This window comes from Siphateles boraxobius, unplaced genomic scaffold (assembly GCF_051911475.1).
Source record: "Siphateles boraxobius isolate OS27281-9 unplaced genomic scaffold, OSU_SipBor_1 13, whole genome shotgun sequence".
In the NCBI taxonomy this organism is placed as follows: Eukaryota; Metazoa; Chordata; class Actinopteri; order Cypriniformes; family Leuciscidae; genus Siphateles; species Siphateles boraxobius.
In genome coordinates, this window is record NW_027508733.1 from 13595852 (window position 1) to 13623518 (window position 27667).

At 36.9% G+C, this 27667-nt stretch overlaps 1 protein-coding gene across 4 annotated transcripts; it reads left to right on the plus strand.

Annotated features, from left to right (window-relative positions):
• Positions 1-707: 707 nt before the first annotated feature.
• On the plus strand, positions 708-26491 carry cacna2d2b (calcium channel, voltage-dependent, alpha 2/delta subunit 2b). 4 transcript variants are annotated; one of them, XM_077225510.1, is made up of 38 exons: positions 708-1043; positions 4110-4191; positions 8023-8139; positions 8219-8278; positions 8850-8894; positions 9260-9383; positions 11173-11304; positions 11412-11469; positions 12335-12385; positions 12458-12557; positions 12998-13159; positions 13722-13832; positions 14019-14097; positions 14285-14334; positions 15586-15675; positions 15771-15836; positions 15919-15993; positions 17009-17083; positions 17621-17692; positions 17916-17987; positions 18698-18759; positions 18841-18917; positions 19009-19069; positions 19158-19255; positions 19976-20066; positions 20144-20206; positions 20295-20398; positions 21163-21261; positions 21372-21463; positions 21583-21630; positions 21721-21792; positions 22503-22655; positions 22781-22833; positions 23006-23061; positions 23934-24060; positions 24135-24244; positions 24388-24470; positions 25847-26491. In XM_077225510.1, the coding sequence occupies exons 1-38, from the start codon at positions 946-948 to the stop codon at positions 25946-25948; spliced, it is 3270 nt and encodes a 1089-aa protein (XP_077081625.1). In that variant the 5' UTR covers positions 708-945; the 3' UTR covers positions 25949-26491. The 4 variants fall into 4 exon arrangements, 3 of the variants coding, with proteins under 3 accessions (XP_077081625.1, XP_077081626.1, XP_077081627.1); XM_077225511.1 differs by having other exon boundaries at positions 23937-24060; XR_013203166.1 differs by lacking the exon at positions 24135-24244.
• The last annotated feature ends 1176 nt before the right edge of the window (positions 26492-27667 follow it).

The window sequence follows — 27667 nt, forward strand, 5'->3', positions numbered from 1 at the left end:
TAGGCTTAAACTTAAAATTTCACAACAGTATGAGCTGGCTTTGAGAAGAACCATGCTGGCCTGAATATTAGGCTATATGAAGACATAAGTCATATAACCCATTCTCATCTCACTGACAGTTATCTGTCTTAACTGACATACAAGTCCTCAGCAGAAATAGTGTTGGACAGCTCTATGTGTGATTGCTTTTCCTGCTTTGATTCATTATTCATTTCTATACTCCACTATATTCCCTGATTCTCACCACTGCTGAGACTTTCCCCGGCAAGTGTACAGTTTATGTAATGAATGAATAAATTATCTTTATTAGACAGTAAACACTAATTATGCAGATGAATTAGACAATCTTTTTGCCATTGACATGACTTGGAAAAAGTGTCCAAATCAACCTGAATTCACCCTACAAAGATTATATTTAATCGTATAATTAACTTGTTATTGATTCGTTTAAGACCAGGAGGCCAGAGGTTCAGTAGCTAATTTGATTAAAAAGAAATGATTATTAACATATCGACTTGATGTAAGATTTCCTTATTAACAAATTGTTCATCAAATTAAAAATGCTCACACTCAGACATTATTTTTTTCTCGATGTGAGGTGTGTTGTTTTAGCCTATACTTCTTCGCATGTATTCATATTTTTATATGAGATGTTAATGTTATGTTATGTTATGTTATTATGTCTTCTCTGATAATGAGGTTTGTGTTTCAGTGTGATTGGGGAATGAATGGGGTCGCGCGCAGATCTGTAGGGTGTCTCGGGCGCGCGTGCACGGCAGCATCATCACGCGCAGCATCTTTCGCCCACAGACATCTCTGCGTTTCAATTAATTTGTAGTTCTCAGACAAAAAGAGTGTCTACTACTGCGTCATATCTGTATATTCTGCTCTTCTGGATAACCGTGAGGATATTTTCGCCGTGGGATTGAAGTGTTTTCATGGAAAATGGCGAGATGGGCTCACGCGTGTCTGCTGCTCATTATGGTGATTTTCAGCGGATCGTGGACCGCAGTGGACGCGCTCACATTCCCACAGCATTTCACGTAAGAAACATTAACAATTCGACAGGATTACATGAAATAATAACTCATTCCTACAGTAATACACGTAAGACACACTCATTTCCAAAACAACACACGTAACAAACCCTCATTTCCACAGCATTGCACGTAAGAATGTTAATTTCCATAACGTTACTGGTAAGAAAAGGTAATTTCCACAACATTATATGAAAGACATATTCTTTTCCACAGCATTACACATAAGTGCTCAATCCACAACGTTTCATTTAAAAAAATACTGATTTCCACAACATTACACTGAAAAGCTAATTTCTACTGTCTCATAAGAAATACTAATTCCCACAACACTACATATAACAAATGCACATTTTCTCAACGTTACACTTCAATATGTTAATTTCCACAACATTACACATAGGAAAAACTCATTACCACACACTTAAGGGATGTATGGTGACATTAACTCCTTGTTCATAGTTTAATAAGTCATAGTTTGGGGACAAATTCATCCCCTAGAAGTATGGCAAAACCTACTTTTGGTGACATTTTATTTTATTATATATATATAGGCTATATATTGAACCTAAAATAATTAATTTCTTGTAGGGTTAGTGTTAGTTTCAATTCATTCTAATTTGCTTTTTATATAACAATCTATTATCTTGTTTAGATAGATAGATGTGTGTGTGTGTGTGTGTGTGTGTGTGTGTGTGTGTGTGTGTGTGTGTGTGTGTGTGTGTGTGTGTGTGTGTGTGTCTGTGTGTGTGTGTGTTTAAGGTCAGTGTGTGACTTCTGACAGACAGACAGCAGTGATTTGAGATTTATGAACTGGTTCAATAATCCTCAGAGCATCACAAAGTAATTACTGTCACAACTTATCTATCTATCTATGTATCTATCTATCACAGTTTGTGTTCTGTGGTATACATCTTTCTCTGTAATGTGAATATGGGTCAGAACAGCCGATCATTTCCCTGTTTCTCTGTCCGTGTCTCTAGGGAGTGTGTGTCAGGTAATAGGCAGCAGGGAAGATCTAAGATGTGTTCTTCTAATGAACACAATCTCATTAGTATCTCCTAATGTAATCTATGAGAATGCACCAGTATGCCAAAAAGTTTGCAAATAATTTTGTAATCATTGATGCTGTTTAAAAACTCTCATACCCAAACAAAGATGCCACTCACATTGCTATCAGACTTCAGACATGCAAAAATCTAGGCCTAATTAGTGTTATTATGGCCAATAAGTAACCAATAAGCTGTCTGATATTATAAATGTATACTATTTTTAGTGTTTTTAAAAAAAAACGTTTTAAGGGTTTTAACAAAAATAAACCTTGACATTGCTTCTTGCTTCTGATACCAATAATATACAATTGTTCACATGTACTAATATAATGTGCACCCCAAACTCCTCTTTTCCTCTCAATTAGCACTGATTATTAAATGCTGGACCCTCAGAGATTTCTCTAAGCGTTCGCTTGTTATGATCTCCTCGTGTTAATTGACAGTTCCAATTTAATTATGTTTGAGGTATGGATGCTAAACAACCTGAACTTACGTAATATGACATAACTGCAGTCGGGCTGTAATCACTTGCAGATCTGTTCTGTTGTCGTGGAAACAGGTGATATTTATGATCAGACTGCAGGGTTATGATTTAGCCGTACATGCTGTTCTGTAACAGGGCGGTTTAATGAAGCTGAACGAGACCACGCAGATGTTCAATAATTCATCTGCATCTGTAGATCAGGGCAGTTTCGTTGAGCTGCACGGTTTGTTTGTGGACAGTATAAACATCACATTCTGTACATTGATTATATTGATCGGTTTAGCCGACTGGGAGGATATTATATCATATTCTGACACTGATACTGTGTGTAGTACAAATGAGGACAGGTCTGTTGAAGTCACTGTAAATGTATTGTTTAACTTAGTGATTTTAGCATCCATTGTTTACACAAAAGACGTGAAATTATACTGTACAAACTGTTCATTCCAGTATTGCAGAGAAAGACAACATGTTAATGTTTTCAGATTATAATTATCATCATAACGTTGATAATGTATGTACTGCAAGGCTGGAGTACAGAGTTTCGATTCATAAGCTTGCGATTCGATTCTGATCTTGTTTCAATATTGATTAATTTGGCTAAATTTCAGGTACAGTAGGGCCTAAATATTAATTTTCTCAAAGAAACAAATCTCTCTCAACTAATGCTCTAAACATATAAGGAAACATGTCAGCTGCTATTATTATTCAAACTAAAACTCGTTTTATAAAATTGTTAAAAAAGTGTTATTTATAATAATGTTAGAATAGTTTTAATGAAATAATAAGAGTAAAAATATAGTAAATATGTAATATAGTGCACATTTTTAGCAAAATGCTCCTCTCTAGAGTAACTTTTTCTAGCTATATAGTCATTGAATGGCTTTATGTGACATTTTTCACAAGCTGTTTAATTGACGTCTTTCTACAGTTGAAACATTCGTTGAACGACTGCATGAGACATGATACATTTTAATAAGCTGTACTGTATCTTTCAACACCTTTTGATGTTCATTCATATTGCATATTGTATAATCCTGAGGCGATTCATTTGACTGTATCACACTGTGACCCAAATATTGATTTAAGGTGAAAGTTTATAATCTTACCTAGATATTAGCTTCCATTATTATTACAATCTACCTAGTCCTATGAGCCGGTAATTTTCACTACACTCTATAAACTGAGACACAACATAGCACCAATTGTGCTCCCACTCAAAATAGAGGTCTGGGCTGCGTTTGTCAATACAATTTTTATTTTTTTACGATTTTTTGCCTTAATAATTTACTTTAAATTCAGTACTTAAACACTTTTTACACCCATAATTCACAGCGCAAATTGCTGAGAATCTGCTCGCTCTGTGCTGAACGCGACATAAAGTCCATTTCTTTGAAATTCCAGTAAAAATAACATAAAAAAAATCCTGATATATTTCAACTACAGTGATATAAATCTCTGAAGCCTGTCATGAAACCTACAGCAAATCTGTTTTTCCCCCCGTTGTGTAACGGTTGTGTTGTGTGTGTTGTGTAGGATCATGCACTGGGCTCGTCGCATTGAACAGGAGATTGACAGAGTCTTGCAGCACATCAGCGGCGCTCAACAACTGAAGGGGGTAAGACTGTGTGTGTGTGTGTGGCTTTTCCAGTATCTCTGTCAAGTGTGTGCTCATTACTGTGGGTCTGGCCCGCATGTCAAACACCCACAAACAATGAGGAACTGAGACAAAATCTGTGCTGGAGAATATAATGATCCTGCCATTCCAGCACTGAGAGGCATCCTGAAGCGTGTGTGTGTGTGTGTGTGTGTGTGTGTGTCAGCTCACATCACTGAGAGAACAGATGGTTCGCCCCTCTGATGCTAAAGTCATTCATTTACCCAGAATGCCACAGCGCTGTAGACAAAACGCTTCACTGCTGATGATCAATACAGGCATATGACAGCTCCTTTATAGTTGTATTATTTGTCCGGTCATCGTCATATTATCATTATTTGAGATAATTATGTTTCTAATGATGGCTAATGACCTTCTGAAAAACCTCCAGAGCTGAGATTTAAAAGTAAAGCCGAAATACACATAGTGATTGCCATGTCTTTTGATCTATCCTGACCCTGAGTTATTGCTCTTGACCCTAACACTTGACTTCTGACCTCGACTTTCATCAGTCTGTCTGAGACGAGTGTTTGATTGTCTCTCCATCCGTACAGACTGCTTAATTTTCTGTCAGAGTTTGCGTTTATGCTTTTCTCAGAAATATTCATTTTTTATCATCTTGCATTTTTAATATTTTTGACATTTTCAGCATGAAATTTCACTCATAATTCATTAAATTTTTAGGATGTGATGCATTTCAGAGTAATCAGGACTAGCATCATAATTACTGAAAGTAACTTTATCATAAAACTGAAAGTAAAATAAAATGCATACATTTTCGTGACTATAAAACTAAATAAAGTAAAGATAAGTTTATTTTTTGATACACAGCATATAAAAGGTTCAACTTCTAAGTCGGCATGAAACTGAAGTTGCAATAGTTGTTTTTTTTTTCGTATTGTGACATACTGTACCTGTATATCCGAGTGAAACAGCTTCTCGAAACAGAAAAAAATGTAGGGTGGGACTTGATTTTTTGTCAATGGGGAATTGATAGAATGGTTGGGGTTTACTATTGGTCAGTCTCATGTGAGTGACATGTAGTCCCTCCCTCACTCTAGTAAACGCATCATCACAGAAGAAAATAGATGTCTTTAATTAAATATTACAAGGGCACGTGAATATGTTTATAGTTATATATAAAATAAAAATAAAAGTAATATCCATAGATAAATCATCTATAATAAATACTGCAATATTCCATAAAAATAATAATAATTGTCTTAATTTTGATTTCATGGTGACTTTAAAATCACCTTCATTAAGATAAAATGGCAGAAATTTAACAGTTAAACGTGTGATGATAGCAGTTAACACATGAACCTCTAGTTTCACAGACATGGCTTAAGTCTAGTCCCAGACTAAAATGCATGTTTGAGATGTTTTAACTGAAAGCAACTTGCTCTGACATATCTTAAAATATGTCAGTGCCATTGTTTTGTCTAAAGATGGACATCAGTAATGTTTTTTCTAAGGCACGTTTATAAAAGCTACTAAAATGTCCTAATTCAACCAAGGCCTAATTCTGGTTTAATCTATGCCCCGGTTTGTTGACTAACTTTGTAACATTGTTGACTAAAAACTTACCTGAAACTAGAAAACACTTAATAACTGTAAATAAAACTAACCTTGAAAAAGCTAAATGAATGAAAAAGACAAATTGAACTTAACATATAAAAAACCTTTAAAAATGTTTTTTTTTATTATTGCGAATTGCATTTGGCTTTAATTTGTGCTAATATCACATTTGCATATTTTAAAACCAGGAGCCAAAATAATGCAAGCAGATAATTATAGCTAAATAAATGCTGAGTCTCATTTTATTTAGCAGGATTACATTAGATTGTGTAATGATAGGCTATGATATTATTGATTTATTTACATTTTTTTCATTGGAATAACACGTTCATGGGTTTCATCTTGACTCACTGTCTTGTTTTAAATGCAGCGTCTGAAAGTTCAAGTTGTCAGTGTGTAAGTGAGCGTGTTTTTGATGTTCTTGTATTGATCTGAACTCTAAACAGCTCTTGTTCTGGACTCAGAGGTTATTTACAGGCTTAATGAGGCTCGTCTTCTTTAGTCACGCCGCTGGATTACAGCAGCTGTTGTCTCACATCTCACTCTGGAGCGCAAACACTCATTTACACGAGGAGAAATCACAGTAAAATGAGTTCATTTTTAGTGCGTCACATCTGAAAGGAAGTTACACGGGTTTCCCAGTGATGAGCATTAATAATTTAAAACACAAACATGCAGCTCGCTCGCTGTTTCCTCCAGCTGATGAATATTTATGGTGAATGTATATATATATATATATATATATATATATATATATATATATATATATATATATATATATATATATATTGTGTAATGTATATGTATATGTATATGTATATATATATATATACTAAATAATGCAAGCAGATAATTATAGCTAAATAAATGCTGAATATATATATATATATATATATATATATATATATATATATATATATATATATATATATATATATATAGTTCAATCATGAAACTCTATAGGGCGCGGGGTCAGTGCCGGCCCAACACTAAGCAAACCTTTGAGAAGGTTTCAAGAAGCCTCGAAATGACCTCCACCCCCATCTGTTCTTTCATCGCAGTTTCACCGTCAACAATCAACGTACAGTGATTTGAATTTCAATAAACATTAATACACTTTAGAGAAAATAAGTATATAAATATATAAAGGAAAACCCTTTAACACACATTAAACTGCCAGTAAGAACAAGTAAAATCAACCTGCCAACCAAATGTTCATTGACAGATAAATGCTTTATGAAAGTAATGATCTGGCACCATGTAGCTATCAGAAAAACTAGGCTATAACACACAACTTAAGTGATTTTCCAAATGCGTGATTTACTAACGAAACTAAAGCATAATTGTGGTGAACAGAACGAGGCAGAGGGACGTGAGAGAACGTCCTCCCATCTCTCACGGAGGAGCGGAAGCATAAAGGAGCGGGCAGACGTGAATGATCGAGAGAGGAACAGGCCTGTCTTTTGTTTGTTTGAATTTTATTTTTGGTAGCCAGCAGTCGTCCGCGAGGGGCTGGTGGCGGTACTTTTGGTTTTTGTTTGTTTTATTTTAAATAAAGTTTGTTAAATGTTCGTCGGTTCCCGCCTCCTTCTTCCCTGAACTTTGCTACAATAATAAATATAGTTTACCCAACAAAGCTTAAGTAAACACGACTCTGCTAAAGCTGAATCTGCTTTTAAATTTGCATGTTATAATTTTTTTTTACATAGTAATATGCTACTTAAATAATCTTTGAGAGCAAGGTGGACCTAGGGGACCTATACACCTTGTGTAGTTTGTGTATAGGGAGGACCGGCACTGCCCAGGCTGATAGGTCATTTACATGCAATCTGCAAGCAATCACATCATTATCGCTTTGCACAAGCTGGTTGACCTCTGTTGATTCTGCAGCCAATAAGATTGCTTGCTCAACATTTAAATAGTCTGGTTCATTGTTTACTGTAAAGTAGTCCTGCAGCACACTATCAGAGTTCCTCTGAACCCCTCCACCTCCCCCAGCTCCACCTGCCTAGATCTGCTACAGGATTTAGCCTATGTATGTCTATATATTCAGCTGCAGCAGCATATCTTACATGCTCACAGCAGCGTGTCTGTGTATCTATTAGCAGTAGCAAGTCAACAGCATATAATCAACACCAATACCAAGTACATTAACATTACCATATTCGATAACATTATATATATATATATGGATGGATGTTCATTTTGTTGTAGATCTACATTGAGAAGAGAAGACAGTTCAGTCTGGTCAGAAATAACCCTCGAGACATTGTTGAAAAAGTGGCGACTGACATTGAGAGACTGCTGGCCAAGAAACGCAAAGCGCTTGAGGTAAGAAAACATGCACGCCATCACACACGCACTTTCTTTAGGATAACTCATCGCGGTTCTCGTATGTGTTTTGGGTCAGAAACTGGCGAGTGAAGCGGAGCGTCTTCAGAAAGATCATCACTGGCAAGATGGAATCAAGGTCAGATGGTTTTAACGGCGCCAATAGTTTTTATGCTCACTTTTGTGCATTCCACAATAATTTTGCAAGCTTTTTCCAGATTCTTCATACACTTCGACATTTCACTTTTAAAATTGCTTTTGCATGTATGATCCAAGTCGATTCAGACCAATTATTCCTATGTTGCTTCTACTGATTCATTCCAATGAACCGCACAAATAGAGCGGATTCATTCTCTCTTTTTTACATTTCTTTCATCTGTGTACCTTGATGCATCTCTTTATCTCATATTCACATCCGTATATCTCTGATCCAGGTACAAGCTTTACACACACTCGCTGTGAGTCATGATTTCTGTGAGTCTGTAGCTGGAGGGCCTGTTTAAGCCCAATAGATTGTGACGTCTCGTTTTTCTGGCTGATTTGATTCATTAGAGATGTTCAGCTCGACTGACAACACACATGCTCATATGAGTGAATTGTGCTTAAATGAGCGTTTGTCATGTGGAGGACATCTGTATTTGATTCTTCAAATGCTCAAGCCGATTTTAAACAGCAGATTTTTGTATTTTTGTTCTGTGTGTTTATTTCAGGAGGAAAATATTGAATATTATAACTCTAAAGCAGAGATGGACTATGTAAGTACTAAGTACATCTCTATCTATCGCCGATGTGAAAAACATGTAAAAGTTTTTATATGTGGATTTACATGCTTTAGAAAGTGGGCCTGTATGAAAAATTTTGAACTATTTGAGAAAAAGCATATGTAATGTTAATGAAAATGACGCTTTTTTGGTATGTATGTAGGAAATATTCATGCATTCATACACTATTTATTTTTAGAAGCTAGTTGCTCAAACTTCTAACTTCAAAACTACTATTTTGCATATTCATTTATCACCATATGACTATTATTTTGACAATCAAACTCAAGCTGAAACAATGGCCTCATATGTAATATGTGTGTGTGAATGTATTTGATTATATTGTTTATTCTCATCAGGATGGTGAAGACATCGATTCTCAGATGTCGCTGAAACTGGAGTTTGTGTACGACCCGATCTTTAAGAACCATGTGAATTTCTCACACACCGCTGTCCAGATCCCCACAGACATCTACAAAGGCGGTAAGGAACCAATCTGGTGCTATTAGATCTCTAAGAGCCAATAGCTATATTTCCATTTAAAGCTGCGAATTTAACATATCTGCAAAATTTGGAATGTTGCATAAAACGTTTGCGAATAAAGCACGTTTATCAAAATCCCTTCCTGAGAAATAAGCGCAAAATATCTGTAATAGAAAATGTAAGTTGCTGCAATCAGAGGCTTCCCCAAAGCTCTTTTTTCATACATCATAAAGGGCTTAAATCTAATAAACGCTATAATGTTATCTTGCATTCTGAGACAGATGCCAGATGTTTGGGAATGTAATCGTGTAAGATGGTTGTGGGAAGTGATTATACCAAATAATTTTGAGGACAGACTTTTCAGAAAGAACGAACCAACATTTGAAATGCTGTGCAATGCGATTGGTTCGCTGGTTAGTCCAGTTATCCAACAGAAACACATCCTGTGTTTGTGTGGCACATTGAGGGATTTATTCATTTTCTAAAATAGATTATACATTTCTTATATATATATATATATATATATATATATATATAGCCTCAATTAAGAGCATACATTTTGCTGCACATTTTTAGAATTTATGTGTATCTTGGCGTTTTCATCCAGCATTTTTTTATGTAATATACTACATCATGAACTCTCATTAGCAATGTTTCTATACACCTATTTTTATGCAGAATTTTTATGCAAAACATTGCAATTTACCCCTGTTGATTAATCGGCAAAATACCGGAAGTGGCACATTACACTGACAAGAATCCATGAACTGCATTATTAGACCATTTTCGAAAGCTGCACAATATCTTAAAACCATTTAAAAATCATAATAATATCATTATGCTATTGTGAAATCACAATGTTTGCAATTCCATTAAATATTTTTGCTGCAGGTTTCAGAGTGAAGCAGGGCACTTTAATTATTTACATGCAGGTTACGGGTTTCTTCCAGCGTCTCAGAGCGGCTCTGTTTCATTGTAAACTCTCTCTGCATTTACTCAATCTCCACGCATTTAATTGATAACAGTGCAAAACTTTGCTATGAAACACAAAGCACGTCAAACTTTATATGTGTTCCCAAATGCATGTTAATGGAAACCCAAAAAAAGTTTGATGTGCTTTGTGTTTCATAGCAAAGTTTTGCACTATTATCAATTACATGCGTGGAGATTGAGTTTGAGTTGCTTATAATGTTTATCTGGAAACGCAAAGTGCGCCATTACACCAGATTTATAACGAAAATTATTTATAAACCCATGCCAACACAGGAGAATACATCAATATCTTTCTTAATGTGGAAAGTTGTTCATCGCAATTTCAAAATAAAAGTTTGAACCCTTGCTCTGAGTTTGCATGTTTTTATGTCGACATGTTGTTCAAGAAATTACAGTAGCTGTATAATTTCTGTTTGGCCAAATATTAAAGACATTTGAACTAAATGTTTGGCCAATATTAAACAAGGATTTGATCCTGCTGTAAAGTGTAATAACAACAATCACTGTGCGTTGGCACACTCTGCTGGCATTGTTTATATTATGTATACATTATGTATTTTAAGTGTTGTTCAATAAAAATAGCTTACTTTATTTGAACCAATTATTATTGTCTTATTGTTATTATACATGTATTTTAAGTCGTTTAAAGGCTGTTGTTCACTTAGGTCTATTTGTATTATAACAAAAAAATGATCAGATTACTCGATTAATCATCAGAATAATCGTTTGATTACTCGATTGCCAAAATAATCGTTAGTGACTGACAGTTAGTTGTAATGTGTCTGTCTGTCTGTAGCTCCAGTGATTCTGAATGAGTTGAACTGGACACAAGCTTTAGAGCGAGTCTTCATGGAGAACAGCAGAGATGACCCGTCGCTACTCTGGCAAGCGTTTGGGAGCGCCACAGGGGTCACAAGATATTACCCGGGTAACATGCTTATCTGTGCATACATTTCTGTATCTGACTGAAGGTTTCAGTATGTTTTACATAAATATATTATTACCCAAATTTTTTTGTAACATTTCACATTTTAGCTGCTCCCTGGAGAGCGCCGGATAAGATCGACCTTTACGATGTACGACGGAGACCCTGGTAAACACTTTCTGTTTACAGTTTATGCAGGAATCAGAAAATAAGTTGCCTTGTGTAAAAAAGTGTGGTTAATTGTATTAAATGTGCACTTGTAGTGTACTTCAAATCTTAAAAGTCTACTTAAATAACTGTATTTGCCAATAATATAATATTGATGAAATAAAGGGCCACTTAAAAGTACTTAAAGATTACACTTTTATGACACTTAAGTACACTTTTACAAAGTGCACTTTGTGATAATATACAAGTACAAGTTTTACATGAAATAACATTTAAATCATTAATAATCTTTTGTCATGTATAAAAGAAGTACACTGATTTGTTGACTAACAAATTAAAGCACATGTAAAGTACTTGATTATAATTTAACTGTAGTGCATTTTATTCTATAAAGTTCATATATATGTAAATGTACTGCATTGCAAATGAATTATAAATATATTTAAATGCATGTCATTCTATAGAAATGACATCATGGTATATTTCAATTTACCATGCTTGTCAATAAATTCAGCAAGATAATATAAGAATACTACTATATACATTTCTTTCATTTAATGATGTTTTAGATGAAAAACTTGATTTTCCTGTAAAATGTGCTCATAAAATAGTAAATGTTGTATATATTATTCACATCTGCGGCTTTCTTCAAAGAAATAATTGAATTATGCATTTAACATGGTGGCAATATTCATTTGGAGACTTGAAATCATATGTCAAACTGTCAAATAAAACTAAATCAGATTTTTTTTAATCTACAATCATCTAGACATCTATAGAAACAGTTGGCTGGCTTTGATTGGTCAGTTTGTGGGCGTGGCCTAGGGCATGTTGATACTCAAACTTGTGTTGCTGTTTTCCTAAGGTACATTCAAGGAGCGTCATCGCCAAAAGACATGGTCATCCTCGTAGACGTGTGAGTATGTGCATGCTTTTTTGCTGTGCGTTTGTGTTGTTTGTTCAACATTGACGTCTTTTCCGTCCACAGGAGCGGCAGCGTCAGTGGACTCACTCTCAAACTGATCAAAGCTTCAGTCACAGAGATGCTCGACACACTCTCCGACGACGATTATGTCAATGTGGCTAGGGTCAGTGCGCTATATTGAACATGCCATGATGTTTTTTGGATTGTGAAAGTAGCTTCTGGTCTCCCAGACTGGTTTAAGAAAGGGTTTTGGACACTTTTTAGCTGACCAGGTTTGTCTTAGCTGGGTAACCTGCTTAAAGACCTTAAAGGCTGCAGAAACACCAGCTTGGCCAGCCTGGGAGATCAGCTTAAACCAGCTACTTCCAGCTCAAACCAGCTAAGACCAGCCAACCAGCTTAGGCTGATTTTTTTTTAGAAGTGCACTGACACTTTTGTTAATTTACTGATAAAATATTCTTGAAATCTTTGGAGATATAATAGAATACAAAAGCTGTTATGTATAGCTACTAAGTTAGTTATGTGTTAAATATTCACTGTTTATTCATTTTTCTGAACCTGTACATTTACTTGAGCTGTATTTCCTCTCTTGTTCTGTGGCAGTTCAATGAGAAGGCCGAGGCAGTGGTGCCCTGCTTTAGGCACCTGGTTCAGGCCAATGTACGCAACAAAAAGATCTTTAAAGAGGCCGTGCAGCAGATGCAGGCAAAAGGAACCACCGATTACAAATCCGGCTTTCACTTCGCCTTCAACCAGCTGCTCAACGTGAGTCTGAACACAATTTACACGAGAAGTTCATCGACAGCATTTGTGGCGGAATACATGGCTTATATAAATGCTCACTGTTTCAATAGTACAACCAAAAGACGTGAACAATGAGTGTTAACATGATTTTAATGCAGAAAAAATCACTTACTCACCTTTGTTATATCCATATCACTACTTGCTATAATGCAATGCCATAAACCCTAATATGACTATAAAATATAATGATTTACTCTCATATTGGCTTTGAAATCTGCTTACACCATTTGACTTCCTGGGTCAGTTTTGGAATTTAAGTTTGTAAAAAATCACTCCACAAATGCTGCGGATTGAGCTGAACTTGTACAGGAGCCAGAATATCTCTTTAACACACACCTGCATTTTGGGAGAATTTGGTCCGATGAGATTTCACCGTGGGCTGAGCTACCCAGCTTGACGCAATAGAAGAAACCAGACCTCCACTGTTCATTTGATTAAAGAGATGTGATGATTTGTTGCTTGCTCTTTTAGTTCGGACACAGTATTATAATCTTCTCTCTATCCGTTTCTCGTTCTCACACAGAAGACAAATGTTCCTCGAGCCAACTGCAATAAAATCATCATGTTATTTACTGACGGAGGGGAGGACCGAGCTCAGGACATCTTTGAGCAGTACAACTGGCCCAATAAGACGGTCTGATCATCACTTTCCTGACATGTTATGATTTACATCTTCCTTGTGTGTTGAGTGTCTTGTGTTTCTGCTCTGCTGTTGTCTTCTGGAAGTGTGTGTTCCTCATAATTAGCCCTTTCCTCCAGTGAAGCTTGTTTCCTGTCTAATTTGCCGGGGTAATTGTGGGATATGTGATGGCATCTGCAGGTCCGTGTGTTCACGTTCTCGGTGGGGCAGCACAATTATGATGTCACTCCGCTGCAGTGGATCGCATGTGCTAATAAGGGTGAGACACATGCTCAATTGGAACAGACTCTAGTGGAGATGTTTCCTTGTAAAAATGTGACTTCTTCCTGAAAAAAACAATTATTTTCCCTTACTATGATAATATCAGTAGATTTATATGCTGATGCCTGTCGAAATATACAGAAATGACATGTGACATCTCACTAAGTGTCTCTCTGTCTCGACAGGATACTATTTTGAGATCCGCTCCATCTGTGCCATAAGGATTAACACCCAGGTGAGTTACACACACACATTAATGTGTGCAAGTTTTTTTTTTTTCCTGTTATGGCTGGCAATATCAAATTAAGCAACATTGTAAATGATTTTATGATTTTAATGCCCCTTGGTTTATTTAGTTAAGGTTACTAAGGACAAGAGGCTGTTTTCACGATTATTCATTCCGTCGAAAGTCACAAATATGAGACACTTTAATAGTGTAACTGAGAAAACTGATTAAAAATTCAGTAGCAAAATCAATGTTACAGCTGGTAAATCTGGTTAGTTTCTGTGAATGGGTTCAAAGTGTTCATTTTTAATGAATTAATTCGTAACTGATTTGTTACGAATCAATTCCGCCCACAATCTCACAGCCCATAAGTACAGCATGTTATAAACAAAACACTTCGAATGATTCAAACTGATTCACAATTTAGCTGGTACATTTGATTCGTTTCAGTGAAAAAGTGTTTCAGTTAATCGACTTGTAACTGATTTGTTTATATGACGTGCTTCACTCAAAAATGTTTGTTGTCTCGCGGATATATGAAAAACAAAACACTTTAATGGTATGATTCAAACTGATTTACAATTCAGTCAGTGAGTTGATTTATACATTTGATTCGTTTCAGTGAAAGTGTTTCATTTAGTCAATTCTTAACTAATTTGTTAATATGACGTGCTTAACTCAAAAATTTCGGTGAATCAGTTCAAAGTGTCCATTTCAACTTATCAATTCGTAATTGATTTGTTTTACACAACATATGTGCTTTACTCAAAAATGTTGTCTCGCAACTCACAAATCAGTGACTCTTTAATAGTGTGATTCAAATTGATTCAATATTCAGTAGCAAACAAGATTTGAGTTAAAAGTTGATTTATTTTAGTTTATTTCAGTTAATTTTGCAACTGATTTTATACAACATCTGTGCTTCACGCAAAAAATTTTTTTGTTTAACAATTTGCAAGTATGAGAGCAACGAGTCATTTTAATAGTGTTATTTGTTTTATGCAATTTGTGTGGCTCAAGTATGTATTTGTATGTTTTGTTATAGTGGTGCATATAACTATTATTGTTCCTCTGAATGGGATAAAATACATAATATTGAGATATTCAATATATTTAAAAATATCAAGATGTATATATTGTTATTTTCATAATTTTAGAATTTTTATTTTATTCTATTTAGCCAAACCACTCAGCCTTAACTCAAACATAAATAGTGGTATTTTCAGGAAAGTAAAATGCTTGAATGAATGTGTGTCACAGGAGTATCTGGACGTACTGGGCCGCCCCATGGTTCTGGCAGGCAGAAGTGCCAAGCAGGTGCAATGGACCAACGTCTATCAGGATGCTCTGGTGAGAGTCGCTTCCACCCGCCTGCTGTCTCTGAAACATATGGGCCGCTCTGGGTCCGTCGTATTAAAACATGTGAGTTTCTGTTTTGCTCACAGGGTTTGGGACTGGTGGTGACGGGGACGATGCCGGTCTTCAACCTCACCATAGACGGAAGCTCTCAGGTGACGCTCGGTTACTGATGGATCATCATCACGCTGAACTCTGCTGTGTGCAGATCATTGATGGCAGTGTTTGTGTGTTCAGAATCAGCTGCTTTTAGGGGTGATGGGGGTCGACGTTCATCTGGATGAGCTGAAGAGACTCACGCCACAGTACAAGGTGACGTCTTCTACACTCACAACCTGCAATTGTTATCTAGAGCTACTTTTTCCTTTTAGTTTTGTTTTGTCTCTTTAGGTTGATTTATTTATGTTTTCTCTGAATAATAAAATTAAAAAAAGGTTTAAACAGATTAACATTAAACAGTTAACATATGAACACTTTTATATTATATGATATTGTTATTTTATATTATGTTATTTTATATTATGTAATAGTATGTTGTTAATGTTTTTCTAAATGTGGTTAATAAGTTTTTTTTTAATAATGTATGTGATGATAAAACATTCATATCATATTAATAATATATTAATATACACTGATGGTTAACTTAAATGGTTACGTTTTTTTAATATTTGTGAAAATAAATAGTTTAATAAAAATGTGTATTGATTTATTATATCACATTATAAACATATTCATTTATATTTTATTGCAAATATAATGTATATTATTAATATATGTTTTTCTAAATGTGGTTAGTGAGGTTTTAAATTGTGTAACTGATTAAATATATATTAATTATATTACAGTATAGACATTTATTAGTTTATATAATATTATAAATATATTAATGTATATTCTTCTTCTTTTGTAAATGTAGTAGAGGTTTTTTTTTTAATGTATGTTACTGATATAACAATATTTGATTATGTTACATTGTTAACATCAATTTTTATTATATTTTAAACATATTATTAGTGTGTTTTTCTAAATATGGTTAAGGAGGTTTTAAAAAATGTATACCTGATAAAACATATATTATATAAAATGCTTGTCCAATCAATAAAAGTGTGTTTGCTCCTCCACCATGGTAAAGGTTAAAGCATGATTACCATTTTATCATGGCATTTAATATTAGCAATTTTGTGTCTCAGTTGCAATTGTTGATTTATATCATACAGTATATTGTAATTGTATTATTATTTACTGTATAAAAACTAGTCTTTTATCCCTCCACTATGAGAAACAGGAAACATCATCACAGACTGTTTTTCTCGTTCTCTGTGTGTAGCTGGGAGCAAACGGATACATCTTCGCCATTGACCCAAATGGATACGTGCTCATGCACCCGAACCTACAGCCTCGAGTGAGACTCTGATTGTCTGTGTGCAAACCGAAAGGACTAAACAATCACGCTCATTTGTCTTTTAATAATTTCATTTTCATGAACAAAATGCACCAACAGCCCATTTTTGTCATTTGTATTATTTTGGGGAATGCCATATGACCCCGATATGTTTGTGACGGGTTTCGTAAGATTCATCATGCTCATGATTGTGTGTTTGTCTCAGTGTTATTTCAGTATAATTGATATATTTTTATTAATATTTTTAATAATATTTTCCATTTTAATTTGATTTATAGTTTTAGTAGTTGTGTTGTGCATTTTTTTTAATTAAAAAAAATAAATTTATATATCTATATAGTTGTTATTATTATTATTTTTTTGTACTTTAGTTAAAGCAAACTAAATAAAAATAGATTTGTTGGCTTGGAAAGTAGCTGAAATTAAATATATATATATATTTCAGTTACCGTTTATTTTATTTCAAGTAACGAAAATGTTTTTAGTTTTAGTTAGCAATAATATCCCTGGTTTGTGCTGATGTTTGTCTCATTTCAGGAAGAGGATTTGCCAGAGCCAGTGACTCTGGACTTCCTGGACGCAGAAGTAGAAGACAGTAGTAAACAAGAGGTGCCGTTTTTACTGATCAACAGATCTGATTATCCTCGAATGAACTTGCATCTTTCTCTGTTGTTCATAATAAATGAATCATTGTTTTCGGAGTGGGCGGCACAGGCACACTCACTTCATGTGTTAAATATGACGCTTGAGTGAATAATTTGTCTGATAATGTATGTTAAATCAGCAGGAGCTCATGGATAACGTTCTAACGCCTGCTTTTGATCCTTTTCAGATTCGTCGGCAAATGATTGATGGCCGATCAGGAGAAATGACGATCAAAACTCTAATTAAATCATTGGACGAGGCAAGTGTGTGCAATTAATGTGTCAGATGAAACTAGGACATGTGTGATATCTGGGACATGACTTTCTATATATGGCTCAAAATTACAGTTTCAAATTTCAGATGTACATGTCTATGATGCCCTAAACGATGTCATTAATTAGCTGCATCCCAATTTGCATAATTGCATTATGACCCAAATATGCAATAGAAGTATATACTTCACTACTAATGTTAAAGTACATTGAGCATTTTGTAAGAGTACTTTACATCTTAAAACTTTGAAATACTTAAATTTCATATGGAGCCCCTAAATGAACGAAAAAAAAATATTTCAATGCTTTTGCTTTCTCTCGCAAAAATGTTGCGTTCCCCCGATAAACTTTGCGTTTGCTAATAAAACCTTTGTGTTCGCTCTCAAAAAATCGAAAATATTTATCAACCAAGCGCAAAGTTTATCAGTGAAATACAAACATTTACTAATAATAAATGGAAAAGCATGGATGCATACTTCAAAAATCCATCGGAAATTAAAATTAGATTTTTTAGTGCACTTCTATTTGAGACATTTATAGAATGCCTTGAGAGCCGTTTAGTTTTGAAATCTAACAAGAATACCACAGATTGGAAGAGATCTGTGTACTTTTCTGCTACATCTTAGTGAACGCGCCATCAATACACCATTAAAAACCTTGCTTAAAAATGTCTGATAATTAAATGTTTTTCTTGCAGCGCTACATTGATGATGTCATACGCATTTACTCCTGGACACCAATTAACGACACTGATTACAGGTATGAGTCGATTGGGCTGTTCTGATCATACAGTTTGACGTTAAACATTCTGAACTCATTTTCATGTGTCGCCCCATGCAGTCTTGGTCTGGTACTTCCTCCGTACAATGAATATTACATCCAGGCTGATCTCAGCGATGTCATGCTACAGCTGCAGTGTGAGTGTTTCCTTTAATACGGATGATGTCTTGCGTAAGATTAGTGATCCCGCTGTTTCATCCTCAATAATCTCTCCTGCCCTTCTCTCAGATTTACAGTCTCTGCTGCCGAACTCTTTTGAGTCCGCTGGTCATGTGTTTCTGGCCCCTAGGTTTGTGCACATAATTCATTATAATACTTCCTCTGTTAACTATTATTGTGTATATGTATGGGCGCTCACTGACTCTCTCTATCTGTAGAGAATACTGCAAGCGTCTGCAGTTGGCTGAGAATAACACACAGTTCCTGGCGAACTTCCTGTCTCTGATGGTGGAGATTTCACCTGAATCTGAAGACTGTGAGTAACCTTCACCTACAGCACTTATTATTGAACATTACAGATCTAGAATAAAACATGATAGCAACATTTATTTTCCCTCTGATAATTAAAATATTACAGCATTCATTATTAAATATTACAGCTGTAGTTAAATATTACAAAATTGATTAATAAATATTACAGCATTTATTACTAAATATACAGCTCTCATAAATATTACAGCATTTATTACTAAATAAATAGCTCTAAATATTACAGTATTGATTACGAAATATTACACTATTGATTACTAAATACTACAGCTCTAAATAAATATAACAGCATGTATTACTACATATACAGCTCTAATTAAATAGCACAATATTAAATAATGTTACAGCTCTTATTAAATATGACTAGAATATATTAAATATATTGATTAATAAATATTGATTTCTAAATATTAGCGCTAATGGCTACATATTACAGCATTGATTACTTAATATTACTGTTATAACTGCATAACTTTGATTACCAAATATGACAGCGCTGATATTACAAAGCTGATTATTATATTAAAGCACCCATTATAAAATATAAGTCATACTCATAAATAAGTCACAATGCACAATTTTATATTTTCTTGCCATCTGAAATGTGAAGACTTGGATGCATTTCTTGAAGCATTTGATTCCACTCATGAATTCATCAGTGAACCTTGAGAATCTCATAATTTCATGTTTTTAACCGTGGTCACAGGTGATCAGGGACTCATTCATAACCTGATCTTGGATTCTATGATCCTCTGGCAGCTCGCCACACGCGTTTGGCAGAACAAAGACCTCAACGCGTAAGATCATACCCGTCAGAGTCTGTTGATTTACTTTGAATGTCTTCAGCTGTTCATTGACAATCTGATTTCTGCAGGTACGGCTTCCTGGCGCTGTTCGCGTCCACCAATGGAGGCGTCACACGTGTTTACCCCAACATGTGAGTGATGACACTGCTGGTACTGTAATGACATTACAATTACTGGAGGCTTTGTTATAATATGTGTGTGTGCGTGTGTGTCTTTCAGGGCTGCTGAATCATGGGACGAGGACCCCGAACCTCTGAACTCAAACTTCTTCCGTCGCAGTCTGGACAACAAAGGCTACATTTTCAGAGCGCCAACACGAGCCTGTGAGCCCAATAAATTACAAACACTAAGCAAAAAGTGGCAGACCAATAAATCAACCAATGGATAAAATTTTTTTTTTTTTAGTTTATAACAATAGCTGTCTCTGCTGCAAAATTTACTGGTATCTATAGTATGTCAAAGGATAGTTTTCTACAAAACTATATTTTAAATATTTATAATTTATTTTATAATAATTTTACAATTTTATTGAAATACAATTCAATTAAATAATATTAGAATATTTAGGAAATATTTGTGATATTTAATATATATTTTTGAGTAAATGAAAATGTATTTTTTTTTTTGTTCATTAAGTTGCATATTCATTTTATCACCATTAAATCAGCTATTAGCCACCCTGTTCTGTAGCTGTGAGCCCATATTGGTCAACCGCTATTGTAAAATCATAACTATCATTCGTAAAATAATCACATAAAGTCATCTAAAAAATTATGTCCAGAACCCATTTTACTTTCATAATGTGACACATTTCTGATCGTAAGGATATTCGATGAGAATATAAAAGTTGGGTGGGTCTTTTACAAATCGATTAGATGGTTCATACGTTTTATACCGTTTTCAGAAGATGCAACTAATTACGAAAGATTATTTAGACATTTTTGTGCAATAATTCAGGAACATTTGTTAAGACACTAAATAAAGTCCATTTTGATTTCCTGTTGACTTTATACATTAAGTATGGGTGATATTCAGCCCTGTATGTACATTTTTCACCATTTGAATGACTCTGATGTTTGTTGTGTAGCGATGGATGATCTGTTAATCTCAGAGAACGGCACTGTGGGGATTCTGGTCACCACCGCTGTGGAGGTCGTGATCGGAGGCAAAACCATGAGGCCTGCTGGTGTGTTTCTCAGAAAAAACCTGTTCGACACAAAGCTGATAAATCATTATGGTGGAGGTTTAAAATCACATTGTACTCTGACAATCCTCATCGTGTGTTCCCGTTTTTAGTGGTCGGCGTTAAGCTGGATTTTGAGGCCTGGGTCGACAAGTTCAAGATCCTCGCCAGCAACGTATCAGACAGCAGACCGTCCTCACATAAGGTAAGATTTTTTTGGAAAAGAGGAATTACGGAAGAAAAACTTCACCCCTCTCACATTATGTTAATCTGTACTGGCATGAGTGTGGTGAGATGTTGTAACTTCATGTTTGTGTTGTGCAGTGCGGCCCATCCAGATCCTGTGAGATGGACTGTGAAGTGAACAGCGATGTGAGAAAACCTGCACACTCAAACTCTACATGATAACAGATCTTCTTGGCTGTATACGTTTTGGTTGATCTGGTTTTGAATGTGTTTCAGGATTTGCTGTGTTACCTGATCGATGATGGCGGTTTCCTGGTTATGTCCAATCAGAGAGATCACTGGAAAAAGGTTGATGCTCCAAAAATAATATTTATATAGTCACATGTTATCTATATATAAAAATCAAACTCATAAAAAATTATATTATATTATATTTAGGGCTGTCGATTTAATCTTAATTTATTTAATTCGTTTTGGAAAGAAATAATGCGTTAAAATTGGTAACGCATTTACATACACTTGTGCTTTAGTGCAATAGTGCTTTCACCAAATTGAATGCATACATTTTAGGAAATGGAAAGAACACTATGATGTCTATATTTTTATATTGTGGCTTTATATATAGTCAGACACTTGCATGTGTCATTATAATAAATATGGTGATACGAGGTTTCTGCTCGACAGCGACGATTTAGAATATAATACATTTAGATTGTACTATACTCAAGTTGAATTCACATCTGTGTTAGCTACACATTAATCATGATTCATTTTATGGCATGCTTTGCTCCAACCTTTGCCATTGCGTTAGAAATGGTTACACTGTTGTCGCTTGCGAAAACCAAATGGCAGCACCGTGGGTGGATATCTGATCAGCATATTTGCAGAGAAAGGCTTACTTAAACAAAGTTACTGGGTTGTCACTTTTCACGTTTTCTGGGTTGGTAGATGCTCCGGAGACCGGAATATAGCACTTAAACACAGAAAAAGTCAGATTTTCATGATATGTCCCCTTTAATATATTAATAAGCACGTCTTTATGTTCACATCTTTCTCAGGTGGGGCTGTTCTTCGGCGAGGTCGACCCCTACCTGATGTTTGCCCTCTACAACAACTCAATCTACGCCCGCCATCAGACCTTCCAGTTTCAGTCGGCCTGTGAGCCGACGGCCAGCAGCCACACAGGAGCCGCACACAGAGGATTTTATGTGGTGAGAAACTCATTTGTTCATGTTCCATTGATTCCTATATGGTGCTGCAGTCCATTTGAATCTCATGAAGGTAAACTAATGAAATGCAGCAGTGTTTTGGTATTAAAAGTCTTTTTTGTCATTAGCCCTCCATTGCTGATTTCCTCAGTCTGGCCTGGTGGACGTCAGCAGCAGCGTGGTGAGTACAACTGGAGAACGTTGATAAAACCTTCCCTGTTGGTTGATAGAGCAACATTCAGTAGATATACGTCAAAAATAAGAAAGTGAAATTCTGTTTTGGTAAATCCGTTCATGTCTTGATAACATTGTTTCAGATACTCATGCGCTAATGTCGCTGGTCTCTCTTTCAGGTCTGTTCTCCAGCAGTCCCTGTATGGACTTATCTACAGCAGCTGGTTCACCACAGGTTTGTTTTTCTGTGATTTTGTCACATTGTTAAAAAAAAACATCTACAACAGGTCAAGCTGGTCTTTTGGCTTGTTTTATAGGGCACATTTTAGCTGTTTAGGCTGGTTAAAGTTTTTCTCAGCAGGACCGGGACTATTATCGCTCGCGCTTATCGCCAGTGTTTTTCGACGCGTCTTTGTGTTCATACCCAAGCGATTTTCACTGGCGATACGCAAAGTGAACATTAGATGGCGCTTATTGAAAAACAGTACGGTGGCACTGCGCAACTTTACGCTTCTGACACTTACTTGTCACACAGAAGAAGAAGAGATCCAGTATTCATGTGCTTGCCACAACCATTCACACACTTTTTGCTAACTGGCAAACAGAACATGGATATTACAAGCAGCAGCAGCTCCAGCGATGAAGAAATTATTGTTCTATTCTATGAGGAAAGACGAAGGAAAAGACGCTGATATTGTAACTTCAGCAGCTCTCATTGGTCGGCCAGTTTTTAACGCGGCACGTCAAACCAAAAAAACGAACCCGAGATGTTTTTTTCTTTTTAAATTGCACTTTTACGCCTGCCGTTTTGCATGTCGGTGTGCATAATCGCAAACGTCGGCGATAAGCACAAGCGATAATCGCCCCGGTGTGCACGAGGCATAAAGCCGCATTCTAACCATAATTCAACATCTGAAACGCATAGAAAGAAACAAGGTGCATCGCACAAATAGCATTAAGATGTTTCTAAAGCAATGAAGCAATACTCCAAACACAATAAATACACAGAACGCAGATTTTAAATAGACATTTTCTCTTGATACTTCATAGAATATATTTTTAAATGATCTTTGATCATTCTGGGATTGCATTATACACGTTTTCTAGCAGACGCCTGGGCTGAGGGTTCAGACACTAAAGGGAGCAGCAGCTGCGTGACGGTTCACAGTCAGTTCTACTTCACCAACACCACCAACTCCTTCAACGTGCTGCAGGACTGTGGGAACTGCTCCAGGTGTGTGTTTGTGTGCGAACAGTCCTATGTGCATTTAAACACACTTTTCTGAACACAAACACTCTTTCTGTCAGGTTGTTCCACGCCAAACGTATAGAAAACACGAACCTGTTGTTTGTGGTGGCTGAGACTCTGCCCTGCAGCTCTTGCGAGATCGAGAAACTCCTGCCTGTCAGAACGAAGTGTATCCTTCCTTCCAATGATCCCCTGCTCACAGAGCAACACTAACAGATCTGCTTTTAACCCTCAAATACTCTGTTTTCTGTTTGATTGATGGATGGATGACAGACAGAGCTTGTGGCGTTTCCTTAATGTTTTCTTCTCCAGCTCAAGAAGAGAACCCGTGTGATGTGTTAAATTCTGCCCGCTATCGGAAAGGACCTGACAAATGCTTCGACTACAACTCAGAGGTGAAGCACTATCTGTTGCTTGATCAAACACTGCTTGTTTGCTTCTTTAGTTGATAGTTTATAAAGATGATTTTTATATTGTAACTGCGCCCTAGTAACCACATATTGCTAACCACCCAGAACACCCTAGAAACTACATAGCAACCCACAACATCCTAGCAATCGCAAAACGTCCTAGCAGCTACCAGGAAAACTTGAGCAACCACACAGCAACATCCTGGCAACCACCAAGAACATGTGCTTATCCCTAACAACCTCATAACATTGCCCTAGCAACTACCAAGAACACTCAATCAACCACATAGTAGCATCCTGGTAACCACCCAGAACAGCTTAACAAACTCATAACATTGTCCTAGCAACCACCAAGAACACTCAAGCAACCACATAGCAGCAATCTGGTAACCACACAGAACACCCTAACAACCTCATAACATTGCCCTAGCAACTACCTAGAACACTCAAGCAACCACATAGCAGCATCCTGGTAACCACACAGAACACCCTAACAACCTCATAACATTGCCCTAGCAACTACCAAGAACACTCAAGCAACCACATAGCAGCATCCTGGTATTCATCCACAATACCTTAACAAACTCATAAAATTCTCCTAGCAACCTCCAAGAACTCTCAAGCAACCTCACAGCAATATCCTGGCCACCACCCAGAACACCCTAACAACCTCATAACATTGTCCTAGCAACCACCAAGAACACTTGAGAAACCACATAGCAGCATTCTGTCAATCACCCAGAACACTTTAGTAACATAATAACATTATCCTAGTAACCACTAAGAACATTCAACCAACCACATAGCAGCATCCTGGCAATCACCAAGAACACCTTAGCAACCTCATAACATTGTCCTAGCAACCAAAAAGTACGCTCAAGCAACCATATAGCAACATCCTGGCAACAACCCAGAACACCCTAGCTACCTCATAACATTGCCCTAGCAACCACCAAGAACACTAAAGCAACGGCATAGTAACATCCTGGCAATCACCCAGAGCACTCTAGAAACTACATAGCAACTAAGAACATCCTCATAACAGTGTCCCAGCAACGAACTAGCAACCACCCAGAACTCTCACGCAATCACGTAATAACGTCCTGTCAACTAGACTATTCAGAATAGCAAAGAAACAATATAGCAACATCCTGGAAACCATTCATAACACACTAGCAACCTCATGACATTGTGCTAGCAACTGCCAAGGACATTCAAGCGACCACATAGCAATGCACTAAAACCACTTGGAACACTTTAAAACTGCATAGCAACAACCTAGCAACCAACAACAAACAGCCTTGCATTGTGATAGTGCGTTTATAGTGAATGTTAACCAGAACGTCCTCTGTTTCCCGCAGGAGAACACAACTGAGTGTGGCAGCGCTCACTCTTTACACTGTCCCATGGGAGTTCTGCTCTGGATTCAGTTATTATCGCTTTACCTCATTCTACGATCGTAATCTGAGTCCCACTGCCTTTGGTGTTCCTGTCCCTCATCCGTACAACGCTCCGGGTCCTCTCCTGACATCCTTCTGATAATCCAGCTCTCTTTCTCATCGTGAGGTGCATTCCAGCTGTGTGCCATTACAGCAGAGCATGATGGGAAAACACGTCTTAGTAACCCCTGACAATGTGCAAATCCAAAAAAAAAAAACTGTCTTAAATCGTTCACCTTTATATTCGCAAAACGTACAAAAAAACAACAACAACCTTTCTGCTGCCGTGAAGTATTTTTGTTTGCCAAATCCAAAAATAGGAAAGGACCTGGTTTGTTTCGAAAGACTGAAACACGACACAAGTTTTGACAGTTATTATCACAATCTCGCATTGAGTGTTTATTTGAGTCTTGCTTTGTTCTGGATTTAGTGCCAAACCCTGATGTATGTGGATGCTCAAACGCGGGGGACACGCAGCTTTCATTGAAATATTTTGTTCCAAGGCTTCCTTTCTCAAAAGAGAATGCCGTATTATCGCTAACTGCTTTGTTTAGGAAAAAAGAAAAAGATTTTGATTTCACTATGTGTTTATTTACAGCTTTGTCGAATGTTTTAAGGGCATATATTGTGTATAAAACTGCTGCCTGGTTTGTTACCCAACAGTGCCTTGGCGCACTTGTCCGAATGGACCAATAATAGCACTGGATGTGGATTTGAGTGACCCTGAATGCTGAAGAAAGTCACGGTATTGAATGTTAACTTGATTTTGGTTCACAGCATAAGGGTTAATGTCATGAAACCCGGCGAACATAAGTTCCCTTTCGTAGTCACTCCGAGTTACGTCGGATGACGACGAATGGGGGTTTCGCTTAGAACACCTATCGACTTCGAGTATTACAAAACGAGCCAATGGCGATGAAATGCCATGGGTCTGCGGAATTTGCATAGCGTATCTCCGCCCCACCGCGTGGGTATAAAGGAGGACGCCGGCAACATGCAGGTATGTTTTCGCTTCGGAGCCAAGAATATTTCTTCACTCCACAATCATCTCTGACTTCGCTCTACGAGACGAGCTTCTCTCTCCGGTGTTGGTTTGACGGCGATCTGCAGCGAGCTCACAGTGCCTGCTGATCTGTGCAGTGATCTGCCAGTGTGTGTGTGTCTCCCTGTGCGCTTCAACATCGCGGAGTTTTTTTCTCCTCTCATAAAAGAGCTCGCACGCGGCACGTCTTTTTAAAGACGGCTCGCCCGTGCATTTCTGGTTGCAGCGGACTGGTATCGGACTCTGATGGGCACGAGCGCTGTCTAGTGTGTTTGGGCTTTGATCATGCTTGAACAGCGCTCGTGGATGACTCATGTTCTCTCTGGGAACGTGATCATCGCGTCATATATAGGTCGAGACTCGGTGAACTCGCAAGAGTGAGAGTCCCCTCATCCACTACCCGATCTTCGGCTGGTGGACAGGGTGACCTGAGGGTGTTGGTCTGGAACAAGGCGCCGACTCTGTGTCCACGCCCCAGCCCCCCCTCTTTAATGACGGTGCCCGCTAGCAAACTGATGATTCCACGAGTCTACCCTCGGGTGGCCCGTGTGTTTTCATTTGAAGCTACAGAGGATGATGCTGTGTCTGTAGCAGCATCACTAGGTGGGCTTGATTCTTCTGGAAATGACGACTCTTCACAGCTGCCACCCTTTGGTGTGCATACGGCTGTGCCTGAGTCTGATCCGGAGATGATGGCCATG

Bases quoted from the DNA above. Each gene is read 5' to 3' on its own strand.
- cacna2d2b (XM_077225510.1), top strand. From the start codon at position 946: ATGGCGAGATGGGCTCACGCGTGTCTGCTGCTCATTATGGTGATTTTC. The intron at 18,918-19,008 runs GTGAGTGTTTCC...CCCTTCTCTCAG, and splicing joins TGTCATGCTACAGCTGCAGT to ATTTACAGTCTCTGCTGCCG. The intron at 21,464-21,582 runs GTAAGATTTTTT...TGTGTTGTGCAG, and splicing joins GCAGACCGTCCTCACATAAG to TGCGGCCCATCCAGATCCTG.